We start from the raw sequence: 9,577 nt of genomic DNA on the forward strand, positions 1-9,577 counted from the left end.
GCATTTTGGCAGCCACAGCAAATGCAAATTGGAGAAGAACAAAGGAATCCAACAAATAGTCAGAACCGCGTCCCCAGGTCCCAGTTGAACTATCCCACCCAACTAGCTAGATATTACTTTAGACAAGTGAGTCAACTTGTCTGTTACACGTTAATTATCTCAAATGTAATTATGATAGTTATCATTCTTATGTCTCTATGCACACTGGAATGAATAGTCTATGCAGAAAAAAGTTAGCACAGCAGGCCTGAGAATGCTATCCTTGGAAAGGCCTGCTTGCAAGATGAGCCCTTGGCTGGGATGTGGGAAATTTGGCTGGTAAAAAGTTCCCTACACTGATATAAAACTTTCCCGAAATGACAAATGTGTCTTACTGTGGTTAGATTGTTTGTGCAAACAACATGTTTTATGTTGGACATCTGATTTCTGGAATTTGGGTATGTGGTAGACAGAGGGTTCCTATATGACCTGCCCTTGATAAAAACCTTGGACACCCCCAGTATATAATATTTGCATGTGTTGTCACAACTCTTTGCTGAAGGAATTAAGCCACTTCGCTATGAGAGGACTCTTGGAAGTTTATGCCTGGTCTTCCCCTGACTTCACCTCTTGTGCCTTTTCCATTTTCTGATTTAGCTTTGTATTTCTTCACAATAATAAATATAAGCCATGAGTACAAATAAAGGCTAAGTTCTGTGAATCCTTCAATCAAATCACTGGACCTGAGGGGTGGTCTTAGGAAGCCCTAACATACAGCATTTTAAAAATTGTGAGGGAAGAATTGAGACATGAAATTGCTCAACTTTCTTTCCATAAAAGGATCTATCTTCCTAACTTCCTTATGTTCTTTTCCTTTTCTTCCTCCTTCTCAGGATATGCATACTGGAGTTCCTTATTTATTCTTCACCAAAGTCCAAAGTGTTTGTGGCATGTGGACATAAACTTAACTGTCAGATGACACATTTAGTTCCTCAGCCTTAGAGAAGCTGTATAATTGCTGTCTTGCATACAAATACAACAGTGGTTCTGCCTGCATTTTATTTTTTATCCAGTTGTGTATGCTTTGTGTGGGTATAATATAAAGGCTTTTTTCTTACTGAACTAAAGAGATAATTAAAATTTCTTTTTAAAGTATTTACCAAAAGACTGAACTGGTGATTAAAAGCATTTTATTTGCATTTACATAGAAGGATCACTTAAATTTATGGCTAGCCTCTAAATTAACTAACACCACCATGTCAGCAGGAATTTATATCCACTGTATAAAATCTATGCAGCACATCCTGCTATGCAGCACACTCATATCATATTGTAAATATGGATGACTTATTTTCAGATGATTTTCGTGATAAGCTTTGTGATTATATTTTGACAGGGCTGAGTATCATTTGTTTAATACTGCAGAATTACAAGAGCTTAGGCACTATGACAAGCAAAGTTCTTGGACTTGTCTCTAGAAACCAGCTGAACACAATGCATTTTAAGAATTGCACAATAAGTCAGTAAACTACTGAGGGACTATGCAGGACTCTGCTAAGCACTTTAAATCATGTCATAGACACAGGACTGGGAGTTAGGAGACCAAGTTCCAACCCAGTGCATGTTCTTAAAATACGGCCTTGGAAAAATAATTTATCCTTACTGGACCTCTATTAAACCAGCTGTGGAACAAAGGGTTTGAATGAATCATTTTTTCTATCTTAAACATTATATGGTTCAATGATAATAGGAATTGTGGGATAAGTGTCAAATATATTTTGTAGGATGAAGTCCCTAGAGACTGAAATGGGAAAATTAAGTTGACCAAAAAAGAGGCAGGATCTCCTCTTGGGGAAGGGAGCTTGCATGGGTACAGAGATAGAATCCACTCTGAGGGATCTTAGGAAAATGTCAATAGGAAATAATGATGATATTAATAAGAGCTAACCTTTATTGAGCATCAAGTAAGATAATATGTGTTATCTCATTTAATTCCTACAACAATCCTAAGTATTATTATTATTCCCATTTTACAAATGAGAAAACTGAGGCACAGAAAGATTCAGGATTTGCATTAGGTCACACAGTAAGTGGTCAAACCCAGATATGCACCTAAGCAATCCTTACACTCCACAGAATAGCTTCTAATCACTGTTAGGGCAGTCACATGTGAAAGCCATCAATAAAATTCTCTACAGAAGCACTATGTAGTTTCAAAGAGTTTCACTGGAAAATTAGTATAAACAGAAAATGATAGGCCATCATCAAGAATAATGATAGCCATCATTCCTGGAGTGCCAATTGTGTGCTTTTCATACATTAGCTCTAACCTTCACAGATGTTTTTGTTTTAAATGTCCATTTTACAGATAAGAAATCTGGGCTCAGCACATTCAACTTGCACATGGCCAAAGTTGGTAGGTAGGAAAGCTGGGACTCAATTCTGAGTTTCTCTGACTTCAAAGACTCTACCAACTCCACTATGCCATGCTGAGTTCTTGGCAAGAAAAAGAAACTATGTTCAGATATTAAGACCAGCTGTATCTTACCGCATGCTTTTATTTACATGAAATTTTCAAACAGGTAAAAGTAATTGATAGTGACAGAAAGCAGATCAGTGGTTTGTTGGGGTGGGAAGAATGAGAGGATTGCCTGGAAAGGGACACAAAGGGACTTTTTGGAAGGACTGAAAGACTTTATATCTTGATTACGGTGGTGATTACATTTACATTATATCTGTTAAAACTCATTGAACTGTACACTTAAAATAGTTGCATTTTATTGTAGCAAATTAGGCCTAAATGAAGTTGATTTTTGAAACACTCAGCTGAATCCAGTATTTTTTCCTTTAGACAGAGGCTGGGGTCACTGGCATAATATGTCTTTCCACATGCATGAGATCATCAAGATGGATATGAAACCCTATCGTTTAACATCCATTTCAACCACTTTCTATGGTAACTTCCTGTACTATAGTGTCTGAAAAGTTCAAAATTAAATTTATCTGACTCCATAGCTTACACTCTGATTGTGAGTTAAGCACCTCCAATTAAACAGCTTTGAAGGGCAAGAGTGAGATCAGGGTCACCTACTTGCTGTGATTTTTTTGCTGCAGGCAAGTAGGGCCATGCTAGCACTGGGTTTTCCCAAAACAACCTTCCAATGTTCAGTGTCCAGCTTCATGAGTGTTATGAGCCAGTGACTGCAGGGATGACAGTGGCTTCGTGGCCCTCAGATTACGACTATGGCAGTATGTTCAAGAACCCAAAAGTTTCCATGGCAGACTGTGGCAAGGGCTATAGCTCCTTGGGCAAATCAGATTGATGGTTATCTCCTGGAAGTTATTTCTAGAGGCTCAGTTTAGAGACTGCTCATCCAGCTCTCCAATGATTTTGCAAGCACCTGAAAACCCTTACTGAATCCCTTTCTATGTATAATTGCTGGAGTGATTTTTGCTTCCTTGAAACTATATATTGACATTACCACAAAAGATATGGGTTTCTTCAGTCAAAATGGTAACTAAAATAATTATCAGCATCATCAGATTAATAGCAACTCGTACTGAGTACTGACTTTCTGCCAAGATGAATGCAGTAAGATACAAGCAGAGGACACCTTTATTTTTTCCCATCCTACTCAGACTCTATGTGTAGATTTGTCCCCTACTCCATGAGAGAAATGAGGTCTCATTGCTTTTTCAGTCCTTCTCAGATCATAAAAAGATTTCTAATTCATTTTGCTCCCCTCCCCCCACCCCGAATGATCTCATTTCAGTCACGAAAATGTCCAGTCCAGGGTTAATATCACATAACCCAATGCTCTTATCCAGTTTGAAGTTTAAATACACCCCCAGCTTGAGATTCCTATGGCTGGAAAACCTGTCGTTGAGGAGGACATGGTTGGCTTCCACTCCATATCTCTGGAAGATGGTTTTCCATTTCCCTTCTTTTCCCCCTTCTCTTTCCAATGTCTTCCTCTCCTGCTAGATTGCCTTGGGACACTCTGGGGCTGGAACACAACTGGGAAGAGATAAAGCCAGGGGGAAAACATCTCTAAACTGATCTGAAATAATCTGGCATCGGAGCCCCCTGGAATGACATATTCCCAATGCTGATTCTTTCTCTGCTGGGGTGCTGACAGCTTCCTCAGAGAAATCCCATTGCAGCCTTCCAACCAAAGCTTCTTTCTAGGCTGGCCAGTGATGAATCCCCTCAGTTTCTGCATCTAAGGGTATACTTCTTTTTGTTGAAGTTCAGCTTGGCAGGAAGCCCCCTTGGGCAAACAAAGCCTTTTGAAATGCCTCCAGGCTAGCTTCATCCCACCAGCCCACTGAGCACACATTCTACACTTCATTGTTGTGCTGTCAGTAGAAGAGCTTCTGGGCCCCTGCGGCCAGCAGACAGGCAACTCTAGCCACAGCCTTCCACATTTAATCTTTCAGACCTAAATCGAACATCAAGTACTACTTCCCCTCAAGCTCTCTGAAGGGTCCCTGTCACCCGACTTGAGGTGAGGGGGAGGCATCTCTCTCCTCCCATTGGAGCAGGAAGAAGAATTCTCTCTAGAAGAAATTCCCTTCTTCTGGCCTCATCAGCCTTGATTCCTTTACGAGTGATTGTATATCCTAGCCCAAATAGTTTTGTATTCTCTAAGTACATCTTGCATAAGTCTAGCAACTCACTCTAGAATGAGGTACTTTAATTACCGTACTGCAATTAAATATTTTGATTTTGGTCTTTGAGGCCATGGCTAAAATTGAGACAAAAGGAGCCCCACTCTAATATCATGCTACATTTACATTATTTAATTAACATAATAACCCTATAAGGTAATGACCAATGACCCCATTTTAGAAACAAAGAAACTGAGGTTCAAATGGCAGAAAATGGATTCCAACACAAATGAGTCTGACTCTAAGGTCTTTGCTGTTAACAATTATGTTTATATGGTTAAGACCATATATATTAATGACTGCTGTGGGTTAAATGGTATACTCCAAAATTTAGACGTTGAAGTCCTAATCCTAGTCCCTCAGAATCTGACCTTACTTGGAAATAGGGTTATTGCAGATGTAATTTAAGTTACTATGAAGTGATACCTGGAGAAGGGTGGCCCCTAATCTAATATGACCAGTGTCCTTATAAAAAAAAAAAAAAAAAAAAGGAAAATCTGGACACAGACACACACACAGGGAGAAAACCATGTGAAAACTGGAGTTATGCTGCCACAAAGAACTACCAGAAGCTAGGAGACAGACCTAGAACAGATCCTTCTCTATTGCCTACTGAGGGAGAATGGCCCTGCAGACACCTTAATCTCAGACTTCGAGCCTCTGGATTGTGAGAGAAATTTCGGCTGTATAAGCCATTTTGTTACAGCAGTCCTACAAAACTAGGGAACTCCTGTGACAGCCATGGAAATGTGACTGAAATTTCAAGTGAAATATGCACGGTTTAAGAGAGCACCTGAGCTGCCGAGAGAAGAAAAGGTATTGAAGCAGCCAGAGTGGGGCCTGGTATATGTCCATGTCAGATGACAGAAAATTGGGCTGGTCATTAGGAACTACAGACAGGCTGTCAAGTAGAAAGCTTCTAAATTAATTTCACTTTCCTCACAACAGAGGAATACTATGATTATCATGAAAAACTTTAAGAAAACAAATCTCACATCAGAATTTAGCATAATTGTTTCTGGAAATGTCTAAAGAAATTTGTAAGTGGGTCAAACAGGACTTTGTACCTGTATCTGGAATGTACAAAATTAGGAGTAAATGAAAGGGCAATGTAGTACAAGCTTATATTTAATATTGAAAGTACGTACTGGCTTTTTTTTTTTTTTTTTTTTGACTATTACAAAAGTTTATTTAACAAAAAGTTTAATATGAAAATGTACAGACCTGATTTTTACACCACAGTAAAAACAGGCCCTTTGGAGCAAGGACATGGATTTCTCTGCTGAACAACCATTGTTTATACTTGTTCCAAGGCTTCTAACATGATGATACTATTTCTTTGTATTACTACCATTCCAATATTGTTCTGTTGCCCACTAGTTGCCATCTCCACACATTCATCTATCCCAAGATTCATAAAGGGATAAAATCCCCACAATATTCCTTGGATATGTCTGCTACCATTTAATTTCAATGATAACTTGCCCATAAATTTTTTCAATTTGGGAGGGTGAGCTTTGCTCATGGAGTCTACTTGGCGGGCTCAGAGCAGCCTTGAAACAGAATTTGCCTACTTGCTGGCTTTGAGAGCAGGATTGCTAAGATACTAAAATACTTTTAATGGCATTTGTTTATACATACATCCACAGGAACTCCAAACATACAAATAATTAAAAAGATTTTCAAACAGTAATTCATGCAGAAGTGGAGACACATTTGCATGTCCTACATAAGATATATATATACATTTTTAAAGATTTTAGGCTTAATTAATTTCCAAAATATTGGCTCAAGTAGCACAGCCATGCAATTAAATATTAATGCAAATATCTACAAAACCAATTACTTATCACAATAACGTTTACTTTTTTCTCACATCACAGTCCAGTGTGGGTGAGATGGCCCTCCTGTAGCTTGTAACTGCACCATCTCGAACACTTGGTCTCCACTGCAGGGAGAAAGGGATAGAGGAAAGCACACTGGCTGTGACTTGCCTCTGTCCAGAAAAGACACAATGCCACTTCTGTTCATAATTCATTGCCCAGAATAAGTCACATGGCCCCCACCGTAACTGCAAGTGAAGCTGGGTAATGTAGAACACCTGGAATATTTGAGGAACACTAATTGTCTCTGCCATGAAAATAAAATAGGGAATAAGTATAAAAAATACATTAACCTAAAAGGTGAAATGTTTGTTAGACGATAAATCCAGTGAGAATCTGATCTCATTAATCTTAATGAGGGAGCGTTCTGATGCCTTCCTATCTACTTGTCAATTATTATAGTGCAGCTCGATTGCTAAAATTAAATGCCACTCGAGAGACCCCATTTCTTCTGGGAATTCCTAAAAGAGTGTCTCACATGCGTCACCTCCACGCCCATCCCTGAAAGCTAAATTGCTCTGCCTATAAAACAAAAGAAATTAGGAGTCTTCAGAGCAGCCTGGGAGGGGGGCAACAGCAGTGAGAAAGTGCCAGGACATGGAAGAAGAATAAAAAGATGGAGGGGACGGTCTCTCCAGAGGGAGGGAGGCCCAGGCAGACAGCAGCAGACAGGAGCCCTGGGGGGAGGGCCACCAGTGATAGATCCCACACGTTAGCACAGTGATGTCTAATATTTAAGTTTCAGTCATTGTCAGTTATTTCCTCAGCTGTAGTCTTGTCTGTCAGTCTAAACAATGCTAAAAGTCTACTGTTCCAGGGGAAGGATCTGGCCTTCAGGGTTTGAGAGGGCTGGAATAGCTGCGGAGACTTTGATCCCATGTTTTCCAGGGCAAGCTTACTATCTAGTCCCATATTTTACAAAAATTCACTTCTCAGACCTTGTGTCCCAATTTTTTTTTTCTAAAAAATGTCACTGTGGAAATTATTCCTGTGGGAAAATGGAAAAGAAAGGATTTTTTTGTGCAGTGAGAAGGCCCCACAGAGAGCATACGACAGTACAGATTTGAAAGTGGATTCAGGCAGCATATTTTCATAGCTTTTGCCAACAATGTTCAACAGAGAGTAAAAATATTTTTTTTTTCTTTAAATTATATTTACATAAATTAACCCTAAGGGGATACTAACTAGGGCAGGGAAAAGGTGAAAATAAGACAAACAGGGCAGAGGTAGGAGTGAGAATTTTTACTATGTACCCTTTCATATTATTTTATTTTTAAACTATGTGAATATATTATCTATTCAAAACTTTGAAAGAAATTGTAAAAAAGTCTTCCAACCACCACAGGCTTCTGTTCAAGCTGTTTTGAGAGAACAAAAGAATAGGATAGAATCCATCAAGTGAAGCAGTGCAGAAGCCACTGGAAGAATAACAATGTCAGGATAAGCAGGAAATGGGAGCAAGTGGTGACCAAGGGAACTGGGGGCCCCTGACTCACTCCTTGTTCCTTGAAGCTCCAGAGATACTTAGGAGAAGGGGCCGAGGAAGGGGAAGGTGATATCAGGCTTTCCAAAGAATGTGGAATGGGAGCTGGAGACTTAAAATTTGGATATTAGAGGAAAGGGTGGCTGCAGACAGATGAGGGGACTTGGGGACATCTGGTGGCAGACAGTTGGATTATAACAGAATGGCATCCAAGGCCCTCAACAATTTGACCTGACCCTTGCTGAGCCTCACTTCTTTCCTGCAGCACTTCTCTCCTTAAGGACACACCCAGTCTAAGTGTTGGGGACGCAGGATGAATAAAAGATTAAGGAGCTCACCATTCGGTTGATAAAGAACTGACTTACCAATGCTCTACTAGGAAAGTGAACATTTTTCAGTGGGGGCTCAAGTGTGAAGTGGTCACCCACACCTGGGGGGACCAGGTAATGTGGCTTCATAGTTAAGGTAAAGCTTAAGCTAAGTCTTGAAAGGCGAATGGATACGTCACTAGGTGGGGGGGGGGGGCAAGGAGCACATTCCTGGCTGTGGGATCTGTGCAGAGGCATGGAGGGGTGACACAAGGTAAGGTTTAGGGAACTGCAAGTGATCCCACATGGTAAAAAGAGGAGTAAAAGAGGTGCTGAGAGATACATCTGAAGAAGCAAGAAGACAGGCCTTGTATGCCATGGACTTTATCCTTACAGACATTGGGACACTCATAAGGGGGAATCAAGGGATCCCACAGACATTTGATAACACTGGCTTCAGTAGTGAGGACCTACAGGACCTGCTGGAGGGACAGAGAGGTAAAGTTGTGAGATTATTTAGAGATCATTGCTATAGAGAGAAAAAAAGTGCAGAAAGCCTGAAAGGAGTCATTAATATTATGTACCTCACTACACTACTTACTGTTTTGCCGGAAGTTTTTACTTTCGTTTAGGTTCAAAGGATTCGTTAGTAAAAGAAACCACTTATCACACTAATAAGCCAGTTTATGATATTTATTAATATACAGCAATAAGCAAATAAGCAAAGAAAGAAAGATTATGCAGGCATATTAAAAAGAAGAAGAAAAGAATTAAACAGTGTTTACATCACCAAATTGGGGAAACACCTACATCCAGATCCAAGCAGCTCTGGGAAGTCCCATAAACAGCCATCTGGAGTTCCAACTGGGATTGTCCCAGGCAGTGCATCCACTCCACGGGTGAGACTTCAGAGAGCGGCTGGGGAAATCCTGCTTATATCACCCAGCCGCAGACTGATAACATTAGTCTGCGTGCAAACATGCAGCTGTGGTTATTTTATTAACTCTTGGATCTTTTCTCACAAGTCTTTGGGATGTTCTTCAGCCTTGGGAACTGGCGAGGTTCCCAAGGTCCAAGAAGCTCCAGGACTTAATTTCCTTCTTATCTGACAGTTACCGAGCACCTATCCCATAGGCCTGTGCGCGGTTTCTGAGAGTCTGGCACATAGCCTATGCAGGGTCATTCTTCAGTCAGAGGCCTTGCAATGCCTGTGTAGCCTGAACAAGACTATAAACCTTAATTTTCCCAACAGC

At 40.2% G+C, this 9,577-nt stretch overlaps 1 protein-coding gene across 1 annotated transcript; it reads right to left on the reverse strand.

Annotated features, from left to right (window-relative positions):
• Positions 1-5,947: 5,947 nt before the first annotated feature.
• Positions 5,948-6,175, reverse strand: LOC134379566 (small nuclear ribonucleoprotein G-like). Its single transcript, XM_063098524.1, has one exon. The coding sequence runs from the start codon at positions 6,173-6,175 to the stop codon at positions 5,948-5,950; it is 228 nt and encodes a 75-aa protein (XP_062954594.1).
• Positions 6,176-9,577: the final 3,402 nt, after the last annotated feature.

The sequence above is a fragment of the Cynocephalus volans genome, chromosome 6 (genome assembly GCF_027409185.1).
Source record: "Cynocephalus volans isolate mCynVol1 chromosome 6, mCynVol1.pri, whole genome shotgun sequence".
Taxonomy (NCBI): domain Eukaryota; kingdom Metazoa; phylum Chordata; class Mammalia; order Dermoptera; family Cynocephalidae; genus Cynocephalus; species Cynocephalus volans.

Excerpts from the sequence above, each read along its gene's own strand:
- LOC134379566 (XM_063098524.1), bottom strand. The coding sequence starts at position 6,175 with ATGAGCAAAGCTCACCCTCCCAAATTGAAAAAATTTATGGGCAAGTTA.